Source organism: Ranitomeya variabilis, chromosome 1 (assembly GCF_051348905.1).
Source record: "Ranitomeya variabilis isolate aRanVar5 chromosome 1, aRanVar5.hap1, whole genome shotgun sequence".
NCBI lineage: Eukaryota > Metazoa > Chordata > Amphibia > Anura > Dendrobatidae > Ranitomeya > Ranitomeya variabilis.
In genome coordinates, this window is record NC_135232.1 from 206,367,797 (window position 1) to 206,393,302 (window position 25,506).

The window sequence follows — 25,506 nt, forward strand, 5'->3', positions numbered from 1 at the left end:
CCAGATTCCTACTCCACACTGATGAGGGGCAAACACCCCGAAACAGCTGTCTGTGGATGGATACCATGCTTGGCATAGGTGGTTTTCCTGTATTGGATGTTTTCCTTTATTAGATGCTGCCCTTCCCGTGGTTGTTCCTTCCCGGGGAAAGGTCTGGCTATTCACTGCTTGCGTTGAGAAACACGTGATGGTGTCTCCGCAGCTATCCTACATGCATATGCACAAAATTTTGCACAGTCACACGTCTGGACCCCGAGAGCGTCAAAGCTATGTTGTGAGGTGAAATTTTAAACCCGCGCTTTCCAATTCACCAAACAATTTTGCCCCTATCTACATAATGGGGAAAAGTGAAAGGAAAAGTGTTGGAGGCGTCGCAGCTACAGGCACAAAATTTTGCACAGTCACACGTCTGGACCCTGAGAGCGTCAAAGCTATGTTGTGAGGTGAAATTTTAACCCCGCGCTTTCCAATTCACCAAACAATTTTGCCCCTATCTACATAATGGGGAAAAAGTGAAAGGAAAAGTGTTGGAGGCAAATTAACAGCTGCCAGATGTGAACAAGGGGGACTTAAAGAATGAGAGCGATGGCGCCAAAGAGTATATACTGTACAGTTTCTAAGGTGGGGCCCCGACATGGGATAATCACCACACCACCACGGGGATATGAATACACACACAAAATGCGCCACACACTACCACGTGCTCGAACACATATACCACCCTCAGCGCACATTTCACTACACATACACCAACCTCGCCACATAAAAGTTGAAACACAAAAGTCGCCGCTCAAAACTCGCCACGCGCAAAACTCTCCACATGCAAAACTCGCCACACGTGCAAAACTCACCTCATGGAAAACTCGCCACACGCAAAACTCTCCACATGCAAAACTCGCCACACGTGCAAAACTCACCTCATGGAAAACTCGCCACACGCAAAACTTGCACACGCGGAAAAATTGCCACATGCACAAAAGTTGCAACACATGCAAAAGTTGCCTCACACAAAACTTGCACATACTCAAAAGCCACCACACATAAAACTCGCCACGCGCAAAACTCGCCATACGCAAAACTTGCTGCACACAACTTGCTACACTAACCTGTCACATGCAACTCGACACACAAAAAGTTGCTACACACATGTCGCCACACAAAACTCATCTCACAAAAGTCGCTACATGCATGTCGCCACACGCAACTCAACACACACAAGTTGACACACGAAACTCGCCCTAAAACACACACAAGTCTGGTATTATCCTTCAAAAATAAAAATCTGATTAATAAGCAGACAAACTACAAGAGCAACAAATGTACCATATAGGAATCCGGCAGCTGTCAGTCACATGACCAGTCTATTATGTGTATGTGTGAGCTAATATATACTGCCAGGGGGTGGGCTTACTGTTGGCTGGGGATTTATCAGGCTGCCAATTTAGCTTACAAATACTGAGGTAAAAATACTGACCAAATAACATACTACATACAGCAGGAGATGACATACAGATATATACAATATACAGAAGGAGATGACACACAGGTATATACTATATACAGGAGCAGATTACCTACAGGTATATAGTATATACAGGAGGAGATGACATACAGGTATATGCTATGTATAGGAGGAGATGACATACAGGTATATACTATATACAGGAGGAGATGACACACAGATATATACTATATATAGGTGAGATGACACACAGGTATATACTATATACAGGAGGAGATTACATACAGGTATATACTATATACAGGGGAGATGACACACAGCAGGTATATACTATATACAGGGGAGATGACATACAGGTATATACTATATACAGGAGATGACATACAGGTGTATACTATATATAAGGGAGATGACAAACATGTATATACTGAGGTGAAAATGAGAGGTGTGAGGTGAAAATGAAAAGGTGTGAGTGCAAAATGAGAGGAGTGAGGGAAAATAGTGGAGTGATCGGAAAATGACAGATGTGAGGTCGAAATGACAGGTGTTAGGGGGGAATGAGAGGTGTGAGGGAGAAAATGAGATGTGAGGGGGAAAATGAAAGATGTGATGGGGAAAATGAGAGGCGTGATGGGAAAATAAGAGAAGTGAGGTGCTATAACTAACCACAGATATTTACTATACCCAGGCAACGCCGGGCTCTTCAGCTAGCTTAGATTTACAATCTCCATGCTTTTCTCATGGTCAACTTTATGTGGCCTGTTCAAGAGTTGGAACAGCCAAAAATCTGTTTGTCTTTGCACCTGAAGGAAAAACTAAGAATGTCGTTTATCAAAAGGCTCTCGAATAAGTAGTAGAAGATTACTTCACATTACTTGGCCAATTTAGTTAAATCTGTGTGGAATATCTCTGGTGTTGAAATATATGTTGTAAAATGCTTCTATTAGCTTAGTTTTTGCCTTTTAATAATTACATTTCTATCTATTTGTTTTGTGGTTTTTTTTTTGTGCAGAATAAATTTTTGTTAACACATTCTATTTTGCTAACAGCAGTTATTACCCCGGGCGAAGCCGGGTAGTACAGCTAATATATATATATATATATATAATCTCTGTACGTATCACATATTTTCAGTATGTGTGCATAATAGATTGCTAGATCTGTCTCTCTAGATTGGTATGTATGTGTGAGAAATATCTCAATTAGAAATGTGTATATATAAAAAAAAATGTTTGGACCTGGTTCTGTCAGAACTATGTAAAGGCACAAGGGACGTGTATCCTTTTCTTTTTTTTTTTTTTTTTTTAAATAATCAAGCAGATTTATTTTGATGTATTAAAATGGCATAATCACAAATGTTCATGCTGCCTATAACATTGTTTAGTGTTCTGTCCAAGATACTTGCACCATTCTTATCGATTGGTCACAAGATGTGTTTGCAAGATTACTTATGGGCCTGGCTCTCTGCCATTGTGTAGTATAGGCTGTTGACCATTTAATTAGATATTTTAGTACAGACTGTACAAGAAATGGGCTCTGTAGGGAAAAGCTAACAGACCACCCTCTCTTCACTTAGGACTTTTATCATATGTGTAACTTATTACACTGAATTAGTTAATAAGCTAAACAAGACATCTAGATATACCAAGGATGGAGCTGTGCTACTATATTATATACCAAATAACGATCAGTTCAGTGTAAAGTACTAGCCCAAGCCAGATATGTTTCATGTCTGAAGCACCGCTAGGTTCACATTGCGTTAAAGCAGCCTGTTCAACGCATGCGTTAAACGGACTGCGTTAACGCAAGTGCCGAAATGCGATCACGCTAGCGCAGATAGAGCATCTGCTAGCTCTATCTGTGCTAGCGGTGACAGACCTGGAAATGCTGCAGCCCACGTCCCAGGGTCCGTCACTCAATGACGGCACATCGCTAGCGCACGCCCATTATGGCATGCGTTGGCCATGCGCCCGAAATAGGGGTTAATGGCAGCGTTAACGGACTGCATTACACCGCGTTATGCCACGGTGCAACGCAGTCCATCTAACGGACTGCCAGACCGCAGTATGGACCCAGATAACTTTAGATAACTTTCCTTTCTGACAATCAGTATTTTGAAGATTACTGCCTCATGTTCATTCAGTGCTTCCGTGTATGTGTGCAGAATTATATTTTTTAGTGTACATGGCTGACACTTTTTTTCCTTTTTTTTAATCATCCTAATACTGTTTTATAAGTTTGATAAACTAAGATCAAGAAATAAAATACACATTTTATTTTTTAGTATTTTTATTGTAATACAGCGGCTCCTACATTTTGTTTTGCTCTTTGTCCAACTCAAACAATTTAAACCAGCAAAATCCTCTGCTTATGGCAGTGTTCAGACAAGCCTATGAAAAATTGTCTGATTTTCATCCAGGAAAAACAAAATTGTAATTGTCATTCGTGCAGCAGTTTCTTTACATTCATGTGGAATCTGTTTTCATACATCTACAGTTTAAACTGTACATGATCAAATATGATCTCCTATGTAAAGAATTGCACTGAATATTTAAAAACTCCATACAATCCAGATTATTTATAGGTAACCAAATTTATTATTTTTTTGGCAAACCCTTAGGCTTGAGTGGGCAATGTTTATCCGAAATACGGAAAAAAATTGTGCATTCTGCAATTTTAGTTTTTCTCACAAGAATGTTCAAACTGTGTGAATAAACGCTTCTCTGAACAGCACAATTCAATAATATTGGTCTGTGTGCTGTTTGTGTACCATCTGATGTGACTAGAACTTTGATCTGTGTAACATCTGATGTGAATAGAATATTTTTCTATGGGTTGTCCTTGTACCATCTGATGTGAATAGAACATTGGTCTGTGCGCTATCCATGTACCATGTGATGTGAATACAACATTGGTCTGTGTGATGTCTGTGCACCATCTGATGTGAATACAACATTGGTCTGTGTGTTGTCCTTGTACCATGTGATGTGAATACAACATTGGTCTTGTGTGCTGTCCGTGTACCATCTGATGTGAATACAACATTGGTCTGTGTGCTGTCCGTGTACCATGTGATGTAAATAGAACATTGGTCTGTGTGCTGTGCTAGTACCATGTGATGTGAATACAACATTGGTCTGTGTGTTGTCCGTGTACCATCTGATGTGAATACAACATTGGTCTGTGTGTTGTCCGTGTACCATCTGATGTGAATACAACATTGGTCTGTGTGTTGTCCGTGTACCATCTGATGTGAATACAACATTGGTCTGTGTGTTGTCCGTGTACCATCTGATGTGAATACAACATTGGTCTGTGTGCTGTCTGTGCACCATGTGATGTGAATACAACATTGGTATGTGTGTTGTCCGTGTACCATCTGATGTGAATACAACATTGGTCTGTGTGCTGTCCGTGTACCATCTGATGTGAATACAACGTTGGTCTGTGTGCTGTCCGTGTACCATCTGATGTGAATACAACATTGGTCTGTGTGTTGTCCGTGTACCATGTGATGTGAATACAACATTGGTCTGTGTGATGTCCGTGTACCATCTGATGTGAATACAACATTGGTCTGTGTGTTGTCCTTGTACCATCTGATGTGAATACAACATTGGTCTGTGTGTTGTCCGTGTACCATCTGATGTGAATACAACATTGGTCTGTGTGTTGTCCGTGTACCATCTGATGTGAATACAACATTGGTCTGTGTGATGTCCTAGTACCATGTGATGTGAATACAACATTGGTCTGTGTGATGTCCTAGTACCATGTGATATGAATACAACATTGGTCTGTGTGCTGTCCGTGCACCATGTGATGTGAATACAACATTGGTCTGTGTGCTGTTCGTGCACCATGTGATGTGAATAGAACATTGGACTGTGTGTTGTCCTTGTACCATGTGATGTGAATAGAACATTGGTCTGTGTGCTGTCCGTGCACCATGTGATGTGAATAGAACATTGGTCTGTGTGCTGTCCGTGCACCATGTGATGTGAATAGAACATTGGTCTGTGTGCTGTCCGTGCACCATGTGATGTGAATAGAACATTGGACTGTGTGTTGTCCTTGTACCATGTGATGTGAATAGAACATTGGTCTGTGTGCTGTCCGTGTACCATGTGATGTGAATAAAACATTGGACTGTGTGTTGTCCTTGTACCATGTGATGTGAATAGAACATTGGACTGTGTGTTGTCCTTGTACCATGTGATGTGAATAGAACATTGGACTGTGTGTTGTCCTTGTACTATGTGATGTGAATAGAACATTGGACTGTGTGTTGTCCTTGTACCATGTGATGTGAATAGAACATTGGACTGTGTGTTGTCCTTGTACCATGTGATGTGAATAGAACATTGGACTGTGTGTTGTCCTTGTACCATGTGATGTGAATAGAACATTGGACTGTGTGTTGTCCTTGTACCATGTGATGTGAAAAGAACATTGGTCTGTGTGCTGTCCGTGTACCATGTGATGTGAATAGAACATTGGACTGTGTGTTGTCCTTGTACCATGTGATGTGAATAGAACATTGGACTGTGTGTTGTCCTTGTACCATGTGATGTGAATAGAACATTGGACTGTGTGTTGTCCTTGTACCATGTGATGTGAATAGAACATTGGACTGTGTGTTGTCCTTGTACCATGTGATGTGAATAGAACATTGGACTGTGTGTTGTCCTTGTACCATGTGATGTGAATAGAACATTGGTCTGTGTGTTGTCCTTGTACCATGTGATGTGAATAGAACATTGGTCTGTGTGCTGTCCGTGTACCATGTGATGTGAATAGAACATTGGACTGTGTGTTGTCCTTGTACCATGTGATGTGAATAGAACATTGGTCTGTGTGCTGTCCGTGTACCATGTGATGTGAATAGAACATTGGACTGTGTGTTGTCCTTGTACCATGTGATGTGAATAGAACATTGGACTGTGTGTTGTCCTTGTACCATGTGATGTGAATAGAACATTGGACTGTGTGTTGTCCTTGTACCATGTGATGTGAATAGAACATTGGACTGTGTGTTGTCCTTGTACTATGTGATGTGAATAGAACATTGGACTGTGTGTTGTCCTTGTACCATGTGATGTGAATAGAACATTGGTCTGTGTGCTGTCCGTGTACCATGTGATGTGAATAGAACATTGGACTGTGTGTTGTCCTTGTACCATGTGATGTGAATAGAACATTGGTCTGTGTGTTGTCCTTGTACCATGTGATGTGAATAGAACATTGGTCTGTGTGCTGTCCGTGTACCATGTGATGTGAGGCGGGAGGCGATCCAGCACACATGAATAGATAGAATCGATGTTTATTCCAAAATTGTTAACTTCTTGATCAGTGGCTATTCAATTATTAGATTAGACTAGAGGTCTACAAGACAAGGGAGTTATTACGCGTTTAAAACAGTTGAACTCCCTGGTTTAGTCATAACTAAAATCGGATTTTAGCACAGACCACATATGTACGTATAGCTTGTTTGCCTGACTGAGCCATATACCAGATTGCAGAAGCCCCACAACTGTTTTGTATATATTAATAGCGTTTCGTAAAAATTCCAGATGTATCTTGCTGATTTTCAGGTATAGAAGTTTCTGCAAAAAAAAAAAAAAAATAATAATAATCTGCTAACTGCTTGCTCTGGTAAACAGATAAAATTCCCCAAAAGTTTAATTTCTTGCTTGTATACAGGTTCTAATCTTCTGTCCTTGTGTCAATAATTCTTTATGTAGGGAGTTAACTAGTGAAGTACTGGCCCACTTGGTTTGTTCATGGGTGACCGTCCATACTGCAACTATGAAAACAGTTTAACCACTGCCTTTAAAGCCTGCTGCAGGTAGAATAGTAATGTATCCATACATAGGTGGTAGGGTAACAAATCCACAGATTACAGTCTATTAGTGTATCAAATAATTCTCAGGACTTGGGGCTCTCTGTGCTCACTACACTGTACTAAGGGCTTCACTCTTGCAATGGTAGAAGTTGTAGAGACCCCTATTAGTAGTAACAAACACAGTAGTCCCCTTTTACAATAGTGGATTTTAAGACAATAGTTTCCCATGGTAATTATGACTTGTACAATTAAATTAGTTTTATCTGCTTAGTTATGCAAGTATAAACTCTACAGACTATTATGGACTTGCATACATTACCAGTAAAAGGTTCCAATGATGATTTCTGTGAATGCGCAGACATGTATATGACTGGTATATTTTTGAATAACCCTTATAGGACAGTGAACATGCAACAAGCGTGACCAGAAAAATGGACAGCCTCGACAGCAATCATTCCTTACCAAGTATGTCGGTGAGCACGGGTAGCCAGAGCAGCAGTGTGAACAGCATGCAAGAAGTCATGGACGACTTGAGCCCAGACCTGAGCTTGATGCAAAGCTACAGCTGCACTTTCGATTCCACCTCCTCCTTGGTCCCCAAGAAGGTAAGCAAGTTTTTTTTTCGTTTAGTGGATTCAGATTTATGAGCTGGAGACCTGGAGGTTAGAAATAGTTTTTCATATCAGGCCACTCCATGCATCACGGTCTGTGCAGACAAGCTCATGTGCACACGGATTTTTTTAAGGAGGTTTTTTTTTTTTTGCAGTGTATCCATTTAAAAAAAAAACACCTGAGAAATCTCTGCAAAAATACCAGAAAGACTCTTCCTACTAATTTCGATAGTAAAACCACTTTGCTGGTCACTTATTCAGTGTTTTTTTGTTTTGTTTACTTCTCTTGTCCCACTTCAGTCTTTGAAAATAGTGCATGTCACTTCTGATGGAAAGTGCTCCAAACTAGGCACTGTCCAATCAAAAGGCTGCAAAAACCGTTTTAGTAAAAAAAAGGAAAAACCTGCCAAAATGTTCCAAAACCACTTTAAAGGGTATGTGCACACGTGTAAAGGTACCGTCACATTAAGCGACGCTGCAGCGATATCGACAACGATGCCGATCGCTGCAGCGTCGCTGTGTGGTCGCTGGAGAGCTGTCACACAGACAGCTCTCCAGCGACCAACGATGCCAAAGTCCCCAGGTAACCAGGGTAAACATCGGGTTACTAAGCGCAGGGCCGCACTTAGTAACCCGATGTTTACCCTGGTTACCAGTGTAAATGTAAAAAAAACCAAACACTACATACTTACATTGCCGTGTCTGTTGCGTCCCTCGCCTTCAGCTTCCCTGTGTAAGCGCCGGCCCTAAAGCACAGCGGTGACATCACCGCTGTGCTCTGCTTTACGGCCGGCACTGACACATTCAGTGTAGGAAGCTCTGAGCAGCAGCGCAGACGCCGGGGGACGTGACAGACATCAGAGGGTGAGTATGTAGTTTGTTTTTTTTTACTTTGGTAACCAGGGTAAATATCGGGTTACTAAGCGCGGCCCTGCGCATAGTAACCCGATATATTTACCCTGGTTACCATTGTAAAACATCGCTGGCATCGTTGCTTTTGCTGTCAAACACGACGAAACACGCCGATCTGACGACCAAATAAAGTTCTGAACTTTCAGCAACGACCAGCGATATCACAGCAGGATCCAGATCGTTGCTGCGTGTCAAACACAACGATATCGCTATCCAGGACGCTGCAACGTCACGGATCGTTGTCGTTCTCGTTGCAAAGTCGTTTAGTGTGAAGGTACCTTAAGTATTTGCAGCAGACATTCCTGCACCACAAATGTCTCTTGGCAGAAAAATGTTGTGTAAAACTTTTTTTTTTTTTTTTGCAGCATTTTTATTTTCCCTTTTGAGGGGGTTAAACGCTGCAAAAAATGCTGACCAGATTGACATGCTGCATATCTGAAATTGCTTCATATTGGTAAAGAAAAAATAATCAATATATGCATGAGAATTCAGAAATCTATTTCACTTTGCTGGTCCTGGAAAGCTTAGTTTTTGCCACACAAAAAATCTTAAACAAGCAATGTGTGGACATACCCTAAGAAGTGGAAAAACTCCGGTGTTTCCTGTTGCCCTTTTCACTAGAAATGTTGTCCTTTTTGGTCTCTTTTAAAGTAAAACCTCCGTGTGCACATTAGTCTTGTGTGCAGTATAAATTCTCACACGATTGCAGTACTTTGGTCCCCAATTCCTCATTTGCCGTTATTTTGAAGTGACTTTTTTTTGTCTTGTCTTCATTTGTTTTTAGCACCAATTTCTTCAAAATGGCACAAATTGGTTTGATTAAATTTGAGCAATATTGGAGATTTTCGTTGATTAATGTTTACATTTTTTTGCACTTTTTCAGCTCAGTCACATGAGCCTTTGAAATGTCTCATGTTAGTCTTCAATTTGTCAAAATTTTTGTAAAATCGTGTAAAGTCATAAATGATGAATTTGTCTAAAACATCTGGCTAAGCTAAACCATGGCCACAAAAATAGACAAAAGTAGGCAAATTTAATGTGGGGAAAAGAGCGCAAGTTAAATAGCAAAGCTAAAAACCTAAAAGTCACTATTAGAACAATTTTAACCTGCTGGGAAAAAGATACACAAACAATGATGGATTGAGGGCCTCTGTTTCTGCAATTTTTGTTCTAGGTCTGCTAAAAAAAGGTCTCCGTTAGGTGGCCAGATACCATAATGACCTGACAAATATTGAATGCCGTATTTAAGAAGGCCCAAATCCAAAATGAATGGCATGCTTGCTTCATGGCTCCAGAATCTCTGCACAGGGCAGTAAGAGCAGTGGTCACCCAGATGCAGTCACACTGTTGACTTTTGGGGTTACTGTTAAGTAGGGTAAGTTCACACATGGCAGACTTTTTGGAGCCCTGTTCAGATGTCAGAAATGGATTTTTAGTCACCCAGATATCTTGCAACAAATCTGCCACGTATGAGCCTACTTGTATATGGCACCTGCTGCCAGACAACTGGAGGAGGATGAAGAGGAGGATGAGTGTGTGTGTGTGTCACATGCGAGGTGGTATGGATTTAGAGACCATAGGCAAGATAATTTATAATATTGCACAGCTTTATTCCCTTACAAATGATGTAGTGGGTAAAGTACACTTAATGACAATTTTTTTTAATTTACTTTTTTAAACCACCTTCGGCTCGATCTCAAACCATGGTGACTTGGTAATGCCAAATATGTAGTCGCCAATCTAAAACTGTTTATAAAGCACGCGGGTTTTTACCTTAATTTGCCCTATGGTAAAATGTAAGAATGTGTGTATTAATGTAAAAATTAAAATCTCGCGTTTGAGATAACGAATATGTAAAAAAAAACAAAAAAAAACACATCACTAAATTAAAGGCAAACTAAAATATAGACTGCAAGTAAGCAAACCGCCTCCAAACAACCCAAAGGTGCATAGAATAAAATCTTTAGGTTGTCCATTAGTAGAGCTCTGGCCATGTAACAATAGCACCATATTCATTGTAACACTTGTAATGTCCTAGTAATGGTCACTGAGGTGGACACCAGACAACAAAACCCTTTTAGGAAGGGTGGGCTTTTCCTGTGACAAGAGACCTGTGACAGATCACGCTTAATTGGCTGAATGGTGGATTCATGCTGGAGATCATCATGGTGACAATTGCCCTCATTCACTCCAGTCCATTTTTTGGCCTAGTTCATTGTTGTGTGGACACCAGTATACATGTAAATGTGTTGTAAGGGTCAGCACGACCCACAATAGCCAGTGACCCTTCCGATGGGCTAAATAAACTACCAGGGACGTATGTTGGGTTATGTTTACCCAGAGTTTCTTTTTGTTAGTAGATCTGGTCCAGAATCCTCCCCACAATCTTCTTTGGGGCATGTGCACACGTTGTATAGACACTGGAGTACCCGAAGACTTTCTGAAGGAGAAGACTCTACAGGAAAACTGTTTTTCCTTTAGTGTCTTCTTTGTGTCATTTAGGTAATTTTGTGGTGACTTTGACGTCACAATTTTTGTTTAATTATATTCTTCTGGCTTCTTCAGTTTTTGAGGCTCCCACAAGTTTTATAGTCAAGTCCCTTTTTAGTTGCTTTTAAAGCCCGAAAAGATGTACAGTGATGTCAAGACGACTTGTGCATGTTAAAAAAAAAAAAAAAAAACCCACGTTTTTGGGTGGAATCCACCTGACCAAGACAACGTGTGCAGAAACCCCGAGAGAACACGTAAAAAAGACTTCCTAGTAATTTTTAGGATAAACCCAGGAATTTTTGAGGCCTTTTTTTTTTCCTGAAGAGACTTTGGAAAATCCTGCCCCTTTGAAGCACATGTTGGGTGAATCTACACCAAACTCTGCTGCAAAGAACGTTACAGCATGTAAACTCTTCAAGATGTCTTCAGGAAAAGAATCGCCTCCAGAAAAGGTCCTGCATAAAAACAAAACTGGTTTGGGTTTGTCCAGCTCAAAAAACAAAAACTTATGTGAACACGGCCAAATATGAATGAACACCATGTAATAGGACTGCCACTAGTTCCAGGAGTTAGCTGGTACTGGGAGGAGGCCAGTGACCATTACTGGGACCATCTCATGCCATGCTCCGCGGGCCTTGTCTATGGGCTCTAGTGATGGAGGTGGTCACCATGCTCCAGTGATGGAGGTGGTCACCATGCCCCTGCGGTCGTTACTGAGGACTGGTGCGGCCATAGCGCCCGGCTCCTCATTTATTAGGTCCCATAGGAGGGCCAGGGCAGGTGCTGGCCTGGGTGTCAGGGGCATCCCTGCGCTGCCACCATTTTGGGGGTGTTCCCTGCCTCTCAGCTGTGGAAATGTCACATAGATTTAGTGATCGTGCGGTCTCTTTAAAAGAGAAAAAATGCCACTCCGCGAGTGATCCCTCCTCAGCGAGGCTGGAAAGTGCTAGAACGAGCGGGGTGTGAGGAGCCGTGCCCGCCGCCGTACCCCCTGCACCCAGACTGCGCGGCCAGCGGCCCCCTCCCACACATAAAATCACACATAGATCTATTGCAGCCAGAAGGGGCGGAGACTGCACGGCAAAGCCCAAAATAGAGCAGCGGCGGCACTAAAAGACAAAAGAGGCAGTGAGGGGCGAGGGAGGGGGCTGCGCTGCGCTCGGCGGGCACGGCTCGTGGCGTTAGTGTGTGCTGTGTGTGTGAGGAGTGTGTACGTGTGCGATATAAATAAATATCTCTCCTCCACCGCGGCTCCTCCTCTGCCTCCTCCTCCGGCTGGATGCTGGGACTGTGGAGCTGCTGAGGCTGCTGCTGCTGCTGCCGCCGTGCCGGAGGAGCCTGCACTCACGGATCAGCTGACCCCGCCGCCGAGCTCCAGCTGCAATGGGCTGCCGCGGTCTCTCCTCTCGCCCCTCGCCCGGTGGCCGCTGCAGGGACTGAGCCCCGGGCGCCGCCACTGAGACATCGGCGATCACCGAGCCAGAGAGAAAAAAGCCACCCACCGGAGGGGGGACAACGGGGAGTGAGACAGCGGGAGAGAGGGAGAGACGGCCGGGGGGGCGGGAGGGAGGGAGGGTGGGGGAATCACGTTAAACTATGCATCTCATCGAGCCGTGCTGGCGCGGACGGAGGGCTGAGAGACACGCTGCCGCAGCCGGGACCGCCGCACACTCCTCTCTCCTGCTTTTCACCCCTTCCTGCAGGATCATGCATTCATAAGGGATGAGGCGGACCACAGGGATCCCAGGCCTGAGCTGCGGCCTACCCCGTCAGTGCAAAGTCAGGCACTTCATTACCGGAGCCGCGAGCGATTCGCTACAATCAAATCAGCATCTTTGGTAAGAGAGCGGCGGCGGCCGGTGTGTGCGCGCTCCTCAGCGCTGCTGCTGCCATCACCCATCCCCCTCCTCCTCCCGCACCCCCCCACCGTCTTGTGCTGCACCTTCCCCTCACCTCATCCTGGCACCCTCAACCCCACCACCCCTCCCGCCATAAAAAGAGATTTGCATCTCCTGGTTACCCTCCCCCGTCCCCTATCTGTCGTTCATGTTTTAATGTTTGTTGGCATAGCAACCAGGGCTTGCAAAGGAGGAATTCTAGCCCTGTGCATGGAATACAAAAATCCCTCCATATTGTCCTAGCTGTGTGCAGAGCGCCCAGCTCCGTAGTGTGCCGCTGACAATGCTGCAATATTAATACCAGCTGGGCAGGGACCTGTCTGTGGGCAGACGGCGCTCTTTGTGTGTGCAGGGGCTTCCTCTCCGCTGTAGTGTCACTGGGTGCCAGTGCCCTCCGCTTTCCCTTCGGTGATGGGTGGCGAGCGTTTTGTGGCTTGACCCTCCCTGGCTGGTGACGGGTGCTGTATGTCTAGTGTATACCGAGGCATCTACACGATGGCAGCGGAAAATGTCTACATTCCTACAGCTGTCAATTGCATAATCCCCCAGATATTCCCTCCGAAATAGATGGGTGTCCTTGCAAAAAGAAGGGAAAAAAAGAGGGGGGGGGGGGGGCACGTCACACCCCTTTTACACATCCACACACGTACATGCAGGATCGTGTGTGGCCACATATGGATAGAGGCTTTTTCTAAGTCACTGTTTTGCCTTTCTGCCATTGCTACATTTCTGGAGAAGGGGCAGAGCCGACATGTACTGAGGCTGGCACAAGAGTGCTAGAATTGTGGCCGCTTCCACCAGAGGCTGGCATATGCCATGTTGTATAGGTCTCCACAGCCTGTGATGAGAGCGGAGCTGGTTGCATATGCATGCTGCATTTCTAGTGTACCTACACCGTAGCTCCATGGTCATCATAAAACAGGAACCATTTTTGATTGTTCCTATTCTCCAATCTCCCCAAACTTGCTGTTCTGCAGCCCATTTCGTTTTTATGGTTTCCCCTTTTCTGACATGAAAGGCAATTATAGGTCTGTGTAAAATGCTTACTCACGTCCAAAGCACCACATTTTGGAAGAGCTGAATTTTCTGTTGCAATGCACATGCTAATAAGGCGAGGATTCCTGGGTGGTGCATGTTGCCATGATGCTTGTATGTGGTACTTTGATAAACAGGAACTTGGGCTTCCCGTTATTTTTGGTTCTTCCCCTCGCTTAGGTTGCAGGTACATGGTGATTTAGGCCATTGACATGTCCACATACCTGATATGGTGATGAGGAGGTGACCTTATTGTGGCTTTTTATGTGCATAGTGGAAATAAATGGTGGTAATGTCTACCTGGCAAAAATGGTTTGTGCACGCTAGGAAGAAAGAAGTGTAGGCCTCAAGACCCAAAAATGCCATTTCTATTGATGTGCAGCAGTGGATGATTGGCTTGGTGGGAAAATTGACTTTATTTCATATGGCCATTACACTGGCCTTGTAATATCTTCCGTTTTCAAAAATCCCATGAGACTTTGACTTGCCAAGAGCTTAATCCCTGGCACCTGTTTTGCATACAGAAGTTACTTCATAATCTGATGTTGGGTTCTTGGGTGAACAACATGGCTCTCCAGCCAATAATTTGGAACAGGGCTCCCGGTGTGGCTGATGGTTCTCCGTGGATGAACGTTTTTCATGGTTGACTATTGCTATCATATCTGTGTTCTTCAGATATCTGGCTCCTAGGTAGTGAGCAGTTGTGTGGAGTCCAGTATGTGTATCGGCCTGTTTCTGCTTTTTTTTAGGTAGCCTTTTTGATGAAGATGCCTCCTGTGTGAAGAGATAAGATATGTTGTTATATTGGAGTGAAACAGAATTATTTATGTATATTGCCGCTATAGTGTCCAAAAGCCCAGAAATTGTCCTGCATAGTGCTAGCGCTGTGTATGTACAAGGCGTTGTAAAGCATTCTCCTATAAATTCCATCCTACATTCTCTGTTGTTTTGTTTCATGTAGCCAGATCCATCAAAAAGCCAACATAATGCGGTCCATTCTGTTATGTACATGGTGTCCATCATCATACCAGGAAAAAATATCGCAGCATTTTTGGTGGAATCTGTGACTGAGCCTCGAACGCATCTGTGAACATTGGTTTTGCTATTATTCTGTGTGAATTGTGAAACTCCTTTTGGTGGAAAAATGTGAATGAGTCCACTGCTCAGAAGTTTCCTTACAGATGCTGCCTGGGTAACTTTATATCCATGCCTCTTTGGGACCCTGCTGCCTTGCTATGGTTGACATGCTGCTTACCTTTGAACTCTGGAGAGGTGGCTGCTCTGGTTTCCATGAATAGTACTTTATGGCCAGAAAACAGAAATCCGATCAGATTGAAGCAGGGATTGGTCTTTTTGGCTCAGTTTATTAAGATAAAGGTTTTGGTCTTTTCTTTTCTACAAGTGATCAACTCCTCACTTCGCTTTCAAAAACTCCACTAATAAACCCTGAACATGTCAACCTGTCCTTGAAAAGTGGCCTACATGACAATATGAGGTCCAGCATAACCGCCCTAACATTGTACTCCAAGTAGGATGAGTCCGTTGGTCCTTCAAACTTATTCTGTTTGGGTGGGATTTGGATAAGATCCACCCCGCTCCCCCACCAACAACAGATGTCAGACGCTTCTCCTCCTTATTTGAGCATGCATTTTTATGTAGCTTATGGCATAATAAATCCAAATCAGATTCTACAAAAACACATTTTTATTACTCTACAGGTTTCCCCAGTTGTCTAAGGCTTGGTTGACAATGACTTCCTCTTGTTTATAGTATGCTGCCATTTATGAGGTTTATAGGATTCATTCTTGGAGTTTTGTATAGAGTGCAGGCAAGTGTTACCTGGACAACCAATTGGTGTGTCAGACTGTTTTTGGAGCTTATTGTGATTCTGGTATCCATCTTTATAGTTTTAATAGTTTTGGAAAACAGGCAATGTAGTAGAAGTAAAAGGTAGAATAACTGAACTTGGTCTGCTGACCGGTATAAGAAAGAAAAAACCGGCATCAACTTCAGCCTCTGCTAGAGTAATGAGGCTTCATGGAAAAGCTTTGAACACCAAAACCTTTGAGATCTCTGCTGCTCACCAGAAAATATAATTATGCAAATACATTAAAAAAAAAGAGAGGTGGCACTCACTGTCCTTTTAAACATTCCTCATTGTGTAGCTTTTAAAACATGGGTGCAGGAGAATGGTGTGTTTTGCGTCTCCTGCGTTTCGACGTGTCTTGAAGTCTTCCACCATGTTTCCACATCGTTCTCTAGCATCCTTGTTTTAAAAGATACACAATATATAATTTTTAAAGGAACGGAGAGTGCCACCTTTCTTTTTCTCTCTTTTTTTGCGGTGTTGCGTTCCTTATACATAATGTTTGAGCATTAATGGTTTGATATAGTTAACTCCTTCACATTAAAGGACATTAATATATCTGGGGTCAAAATGTGGAGACGGTTTAGGAGCTAATTTCCCTCCCGCACTTCTTCACCATGCAGTAGATACCTGCTTAGTGGTGTCCCTAACCGCAGCAACTGGAGCTAAGCTCCAATTGCTGCTGCTAACCATTTTGATACTTCTGTCAATTTCTGACTGCAGCATTTAAATATAGTAGAGCTGTCACCTTTGCAGTCCTGCACCAACTACCATTGGCCACTCTCAATATGGTCACTGAGTACATATGGGTTTCCATAGCAGCCCAGGGCTTGTTGGAGGCAATTCTGCTGCCTTTGAAGCCCTGCCAGAGGCCAAGCTTCAAAGTAGACTTCCGTTTTGACTATGTATTGTAATGCAGTGGCATATCGAACAAGCAGATTTCAAGTTCCTTAAGACGAGATGCTACAGTAAAAAAAAATCCTTTTCAAAAATGTAAAGTTCAAATCATCCTCTCTCCTTTTGAAAATAAACATATTCAGGATCACCACATCTGTAAAAGTCCGCTCAAAATATAACCTTCATTTCCCCATAAGGTAAACGCCTTAAAGAGTAAAGCAAACCTGAAATGCCAGAAGTGCCTTCTTTCTGTAACCACACCTTCCTAAAAATGTACTGTAAAAAGCGAACAAAACATTATATGCAATGGATGGTAAAACCATCAGTTAGCCTTGCAAATGCAGTCATATCTCTTAATCAACAGAAAAATAAGTTGTAAGTTGCAAAAAAAGCAACATAAGGTAAAAAAAATACATTTGTTTTTTTAATACAGCCTTCTAAATTTATTTTCATCAAATGAAATTAAAAGAAAATCCATGCCTTTTTCTAATTTTATTTTATTTTTGAAATTGCACATGGCTTAGAGACTCATGTTTCCAGGTCACTTTGTACTATATAATGAATGCCATAAAAGGAAAACCTAAATAATAATGGCAAAATTGCATTTATTTCCATCATTGTATCCTGCTTGCAATTTTCTTCCATGTTTTTTTTTTCAGTACATTGTAATTCAAAACTACAACTTGTTCCACCAAAAAATCAGCCCTCATACAGTTATGCTGACAAAAAAATAGTTATAGCTCTTGAAAGAAGGTAAAGAAAGCAAAGCAAAAATGAAAAATTGTCCGCTCTTAAAGGGTTAAAGCACTACATATGTAAGCAGTGGATAAACATGATGCATGCAAGAGGGGTCAAAAAAAAAAATACTGAAGAATTGGTGGTAGAGCGGAGTAATATCGGGCTGTGGGTAATGAAGTAACAGTAAATGAGCCTTAAGTACCAGGGATGGCAAAATGGTAAGCAAATGCATATAATGTAAACCATAAATAACCATTTAGTCAAACCACATGGAAAGGGATCTGATATAAAACTTACCCATAGTGCAGTAAAATTCCCATCCGCAGTACCACAGATGCCCCAACGCGTGTTTCCCTGGTATTTAGGGCTCATTTGCTATTACTTCAATACCCACAGCCTGATATTACTCAGCTTTACCACCAATTCTTACTTGAGTATTTTTTCTTTTTTTGATCCCTCTTACATGTATCATGTTTAATCCCCAATTCATGTTTTCTTTAAATAATGAATCTGTTTTGGGGAAAAAAAAATATTTTCAGATATACCTCTTTTGAGTGGTGTTTTGGATAGTTTGTGTCCTTTCCTTAGGCTGTATATTTTCATAACTCGCCCAGTTATTCATTGTTGTGACTATGATGGGGATGCTGATCTTGGTACTCTAAAGACCCCTTAAACATACTGTACATGTTTATGGATATTCTCTTGGTTATATGTAAGCAGTGTAGCTTATTTATTATGCTTTGCTTATTCTGCTTTGTTTATATAGCGCTATCTTATTCTGCAGCACTTCACAGACATAGTCATCACTGTCCCCAATGGGGTTTACAATCTAAATACCCCATCAGTATGTCTTTGGAGTGTGAGAGGAAACCCTTGCAAACACAGGGAGACCATACAAACTCCTTGCAGATGTTGTCCTTGAGGTCTTGAGCCACCCTTGATTAATACTGTACTTATGAGAAAGTTGCTTATTCTGCAGTATCGGTTAGTCTGGAGCAGTGTTCAGTTCTACCTGTTCTTTTACAGGTAAATGTCAGCTAGAATAGGATCTTGCTAGTATTCCCCTATTTCTTTCCCTTCTTTTTGTGCTTGGTTTTTCTTGGAGATGGTTTGATGATCTGCTTTGATGAGAGTAAAGTTGCGCACCCTCAACTGTTTTTGTGTATTGTCTCTACAATTGTGACTATTTCACAGTGTACTAGATTTTTGACGCTCATGATTCATCATTCCCACTCCCCAATGTAATCTAACCAGTCTAAAATGCCTTACCAAGATTTGACCGCCATATGAAGATCATGGTTATGGTACATTGTTGTAGACATCAGGAACCCATGGGCCATGCAACAAACTAGACAAGGTGTTTATTGTTGGAGGTGAATTTAAAATGAGAAGAAATTGGAAGATCTCAGGTTACTGATGTACATGCCACATGCTTTATCCATATCTCTAGTCTGCAGTTTTCGCCTTAATATAATGACATTAGTAATCTTTTGACTCGCTAATCCAGCCTGATGTATCCATTAGTAAGATAAAGTGCTCCTCAAACAGGTTATCAAACTGCAAATTCTACTGAAAGTGTACATGATAATCGGCTGCACCTCACTGTGAAGTGGTCATGTTAACATCTTAGGCGGCAGAAGATGCAAGTTTGCCTTCCAGTTCCAAATGTAGTAAGTATTGAGGGACATTAACAGATGGCCAAGGGAGAATGTTTTCCTCTTTGCTAAACCTACTTTGATCCCTAAATCACATGACTTAGTAAAAGATGCTTCTGCAGCCTTTAATCTGAAGTAAAGTAGGTGCAATACCTACTGAAGAAATTCTGGATTGCTATGGTCATTGTCTTGCTGAACCGTGCTGGACAGCTCCTGATTTTTCCACAGTCTTGTAGGCAGAATAGCTGCTCCTAGTAACAAGCTGCAGGATTCTTCATTTCTGCTTACTGCACCAAAAACACCTTAGTGGCTTGGTCACTTTTGTTTATGGCTAGCTTTGTAACTTTTATAATGCCATTAATTTGTCTTAAATTTAATAAATGTAAAAGGGGCATAAGGGTTTCAACAAATATTTTTATCTATGAATATATCCATCATGTATGTAATATACACCATACTGCACAAACATTTTAGGCAGTTGTGAAAAAAAATGCTGCAAAGTAAGAATAGCTTCAAAATGTAAGTGTTAGGCCATGTTCACACGATCCTTTTTTTGATCCTTTTTTTTATCCTTTTTTTTTCAGGTCCTGATTTGGAAAACCCGCAGTGCAAAACTGCACTGCTGATTTTCCTGCAGTTTCTTCTGCAGATTCCTCTGCGGGTTTTCAACAGCACTTTCCTATTGGTGCCTGTTGAAAACAGGAGCTGAATCCGCAGAAAGAAGTGACATGGTACTTCTTTTTTTCTGCAGGCAAATCCTCGCGGATTTGCCTGAGAAAAAAAGGATAGTGGGCACAGCGGTTTTTGTTTTCCATAGAGTAACATTGGACTGTACCCTGCATGGAAAAAGGACCTGAAAAAAAAAAGGATCAAAAAAAGGATCGTGTGAACATAGCCTTAATAGTTTATTTTTATCAGTTGGTAAAATGGAAAGTGAATGAACAAAACAGAAATTCTAATCAGTATAGAGACCACCCTTTTGCCTTCTAAACAGCATCACTTCTAGGTGCACACAAAGTCAAGGATTTTGTATGATTATATAGTCAGGTTATAATAAATCTCATTTTCATATTTAGGGTGAATCAGTCATTAAAGAGAACCTGATACATGCTGCTCAATCCATAGGCAGCATGTATCAGACACTGGTTATATGAACTCAACTAGGTTATATCTGACTCTTTAAATGCTGCAGTGTTTCAGAGAAAAATATGCTTTTATAGCTGCCTGTAACCAAAACCGAGCGAAAGGCTAGTTGGACAGACGTGTCTGACTGCTTCTCCCAACCCACTGCCCTGGATTGACAGGTTTCTGCATGCCGTCCACCTGTCCAACTAATCTATAGCTTGGTTTCAGAGTCAAACATACCTGACAGAGTTCATACAGCCAGTGTCGGATACGTGCTGCTTGTGGATTGGCCAGCATATACCAGGTGTCCGGTTCGCTTTAGCTGAAACATCTGAATAAGAGACTTGAAACTGGATGAGGAATTAGACCAACTCTGCTTAGCAACAAGACACAAGGTAGTTATACCGCATCAGCAGGGTCTCTCCCAGGCAAAGATTTCAAAGCAGACAGTGGTTTCAAGATGCGTTGGTCAAGCTTTTTTTTGAAGAAAAACCAATTATCAGCAACGATGAGGACTGTAGACGCAGTGGTCGACCAAGGAAACTTGGTGCAGTAGATGGAAAAACATCCATTCGAAATCATAGGATGTCTAGAAGCACAATTACACCTGTTTACGGTTTGTAGAAGTCTATCTACAAGTGGAATTTGTGGAAGAATTGCAGCCATAAAATCCTACCTTCGACATGGAAACAAAATGAAGTGTCTCAACTCTTTTCAAAACCATAGGATCTGGTGTGCAGAAAATGGCAGCAGAGCTCTGGACTGATGAGTATTTAGCTGTAGCAAAAGGCTGAGATATACAGGCAGAAACTTGTCCATCATTTATTCTGCAGCAGGACAACAACCCCAAAACATATAGCCGATGTCATTAAAGTGGTGATCCCCTACTTAATTACTGTTTCACCCCTGCCCCCATAAAATAAGTATACTCCTCTCCGGTGCGGGATCTGTTCTAGCGGTGTCTGCACAGCCTCTCCTGTCACGTGAACCCTGCAGCCAATCGGCACAGTGGACGACCCGTTTACAACAAGGTGTCCTGGAAGTGATGGTCTTGCCCTACAGAGTCTTGATTTCAACATCATCTAGTCTAGTATTGTATAAAAAGAGAAGGATTTACACAAGCGACATCCGCAGAATTCTATTGTATACCAACGTTTGGAACAACCTCGCTTCTGAGTGGCTTCAAAAACTGCATTCACGTATACCTGGAGGAATTGATGTTTTGATTCTATTTTGAAGGAAAAGGGTGGCCACACCTAATCTTCAATTGAATTAGATTTCTCTTTTTCTCATTCACTTTTCATTTTGTTAATTTGATAAAAATAAATATTAACACCTTTGTATTTTTGAAAGATTTCTTAAGCTGCATTTACGTTGCACGATAATCATGAATAAGCGTTGTAGAAAACACCTGTTTCACGATTATCGTATTATGCATGTAGAAAGTCTGCCACCTGATGAATGACAAAATGCGAGCTGGTTAAATGACTGACTAGTGGAAAAAGTTTACCGTTCACCTTGTTCTGGTAGCCAGGTTGTGCCGCTGGTTGGCCCATGTGAATGGACTTTGGCTAACAAAGTTTTAAGCCTGTATTTAAAAAATGCTACACATTGCAGTATGCATGTGTATTATATAAAATGCATATTATGTGCTATGGCTCCATTAATGAGGAACAGAGAGAGGTGCCATCACTTTCTTCCCTGTCCAATGCTGAGCACACCACTGTGGTAAGCTCCCACCTCAGTTGTGCTAGCCTTCAGCTCATCTAAGCTTTGACCTAAATGGTTTATAACTGGTCACTATAAAGGGGTCTTCTGGGCTGTGTCTGTATGACTGCCGAATTGTGGTAAGTGTGCAATGACCCTTATGACAGATTCACAATTTCCCTGTATTCGCCATTCGATTTGCATAGATTTGGTCACATGCCGACTACTCTTGTCCACTTCGGTGTTCTTTCGAGACGTGGATAAGAATCTGGTTGTCACATGACTGGAAGTATGTAAATTACATACATGTGGTCACATGACTGCCCACTCACGCAGTGGAGTCTGTGAAATTCACGATAAGGCTGTCCGGGACTGCAGACTTTTGTTTTCTCAGCCTGGTAAACCCTCTATAAAGGACTTGGCCACTTTCTTTTGTTCAGCTTCTCACTAAGTGACCAGCACTTCTGTCTATAGAATAGCGGCTGGTGGACGGTCCCGTGACTCTGCCCACAGAATGGCTGTTAGCAGAGGGGCACATGACTCTGCCCACAGAATGGCTGCTGGTGGAGGGTCGCATGACTTTGCCCACAGAATGGCCGCTGGCCGAGGGTCGCGTGACTACCCACACAATGGCCGCTGGCCGAGGGTCACGTGACTCTGCCCACAGAGTGGCTGCTGGTGGAGGGACTATCAGCTTCCTTCAGTTGTGCAACACTTCACACAGGAAAGCTGTTTTTCTATTGGAGGAGCCGATAGATCGGTCTGGGCACATGTTCCTGTACTATTAGCATTTTATGGACAGAAACAGTGGTCATATTGTGAGGAAAGCTACACTAAAAAGGGAAAGTGGCCGACCACTGTAAGTTGAGTTTGGACTTTTCTCCCAGAAAGCAAGAGCCCAAATTTCCTCCATCCATTTTAGGCTGTTAAACAATCACCGATTTGCCGTTCAGTGAATGGTCTATTTGAATAGTCAGAGAAACATGTACAAAATTGTACATGCACAGGTCTTAATATCGATCTATGTGCATAATATATTTGGTTCTTGGCAGCATATGTCCTGGTAACATAGGATGATGTTAAGCCAATAACTCCGGTCTAAAAATACTCAAACCTGACAATAATATATAGTCTCATGTGATTGTGCCTTTAGAAGATGCCTCATAGTGTACATTGTAGGTAACTACTACTTTGGCTCTCATCTAAAGGAATCTGTGTTAGGACGCATTTATACATCCTTTTGTTGTGGTTCACGGATCGGTCACGGGTCTCCCGACGCAAATTCACCAGCCACATGAGTATATGACGAAGTGTGGCCGATCAGTGCATCGTACTTGGATGGGGTTACATGCTAATGTGTACAAGGGGGTCATGAACTGGAAAGTGGACATTTTATTTAACTTTTTGCTTCATTCTTTTAATCAATTAGCTGAACACTAATGTTTTAACCTGTGTAGCACTGTGGTGTTTTGGATAGTGCCTACTTTAAAAACAGAGTAGGATGACTAATCAGAGAGGCAGGTCCCCGTTGGCTTCTCCCGCTCCTATTGACTGACAGGTGTCTACCTACAGTTGTGGCCAAAAGTATTGACACCCCTGCAATTCTGTCAGATAATACTCCGTTTCTTCCTGAAAATGATTGCAAACACAAATTCATGTTATTATCTTCATTTAATTTGTCTTAAATGAAAAAACACAAAAAGAATTGTCCTAAAGCAAAATTGGATATAATTCCACACCAAACATAAAAAAGGGGGTGGACAAAAGTATTGGCACTGTTCGAAAAATCATGTGATGCTTCTCTAATTTGTGTAATTAACAGCACCTGTAACTTACCTGTGGCACCTAACAGGTGTTGGCAATAACTAAATCACACTTGCAGCCAGTTGACATGGATTAAAGTTGACTCAACCTCTATCCTGTGTCCTTGTGTGTACCACATTGAGCATGGAGAAAAGAGAGAAGACCAAAGAACTGTCTGAGGACTTGAGAAACCAAATTGTGAGGAAGCATGAGCAATGTCAAGGCTACAAGTCCATCTCCAAAGACCTGAATGTTCCTGTGTCTACCGTGCGCAGTGTCATCAAGAAGTTTAAATCCCATGGCACTGTGGCTAACCTCCCTAGATGTGGACGGAAAAGAAAAATTGACAAGAGATTTCAATGCAAGATTGTGCGGATGTTGGATAAAGAACCTCGACTAACATCCAAACAAGTTCAAGCTGCCCTGCAGTCCGAGGGTACAACAGTGTCAACCCGTACTATCTGTCGGCATCTGAATGAAATGGGACTGTATGGTAGGAGACCCAGGAAGACCTCACTTCTTACCCCGAGACATAAAACAGCCAGGCTGGAGTTTGCCAAAACTTACCTGAGAAAGCTGGGTCTCCCTCAGAGGTCATGGGTCTTCCAGCAGGACAATGACCGAAAACACTTCAAAAAGCACTAGAAAATGGTTTGAGAGAAAGCACTGGAGACTTCTAAGGTGGCCAGCAATGAGTCCAGACCTGAATCCCATAGAACACCTGTGGAGAGATCTAAAAATGGCAGTTTGGAGAAGGCACCCTTCAAATATCAGGGTCCTGCAGCAGTTTGCCAAAGAAGAATGGTCTAAAATTACAGCAGAGCATTGTAAGAAACTCATTGATGGTTACCGGAAGCGGTTAATCGCAGTTATTTTGGCTAAAGGTTGTGCAACCAAGTATTAGGCTGAGGGTGCCAATACTTTTGTCTGGTCCATTTTTGGAGTTTTGTGTGAAATGATCAGTGTTTTGCTTCATTCTCTTTTGTGTTTTTTCATTTAAGACAAATTAAATGAAGATAATAATAACAAAGAATTTGTTTGCAATCATTTTCAGGAAGAAACTGAGTATTATCTGACAGAATTGCAGGGGTGTCAATACTTTTGGCCACAACTGTATGTGTGTATAGGGAGGGACCTGTAAGTTGAGCAGAGCAGGGAGAAGTCCTCTTTTCTTAGTCACATCATCCCTGGACTCCACTTTGTCATGTTTTCTCTAAAATCCTACAGTGTCTCATCAAACATAAATAACTGCAGAAATGGAGCCAGTGTCTGCAGCTTGCGTCCCGATGTGTGGACAGCATGTATATGGTGACTGTTTACCTTCAAGACAGCATTTATGGTTTACTCTGAGTTAGCTCTGAACAACTGGTTAGCCCCACCTCTGGTTAGTTTAGTTGACGACCAGTGTCCCTTTAATATGTCTTAGATATTTTGGTCGTCTTACTTGACAAAATATGCATT

General features: G+C 42.2%; 1 protein-coding gene and 1 long non-coding RNA gene across 12 annotated transcripts in view; one reads left to right on the plus strand and one right to left on the minus strand.

Annotated features, from left to right (window-relative positions):
- Positions 1-25,506, plus strand: part of TAOK3 (TAO kinase 3) — a 285,308-nt gene that overhangs the window by 149,850 nt on the left and 109,952 nt on the right. For 8 of the 11 annotated variants that reach the window (XM_077292154.1, XM_077292162.1, XM_077292158.1 and 5 more), the window contains 2 exons: positions 7,706-7,912; positions 13,024-13,158. In XM_077292154.1, the coding sequence (XP_077148269.1) occupies positions 7,706-7,912; positions 13,024-13,158 (342 nt within the window). The remainder of the gene's footprint in view (positions 1-7,705; positions 7,913-13,023; positions 13,159-25,506) is intronic. The other 3 variants (XM_077292194.1, XM_077292197.1, XM_077292199.1) reach the window with 1 other exon arrangement.
- Positions 14,413-25,506, minus strand: part of LOC143809038 (uncharacterized) — a 78,262-nt gene continuing 67,168 nt past the window's right edge. Inside the window, exon 3 of the long non-coding RNA XR_013222041.1 lies at positions 14,413-15,027. This is a non-coding gene — a long non-coding RNA (uncharacterized LOC143809038). The remainder of the gene's footprint in view (positions 15,028-25,506) is intronic.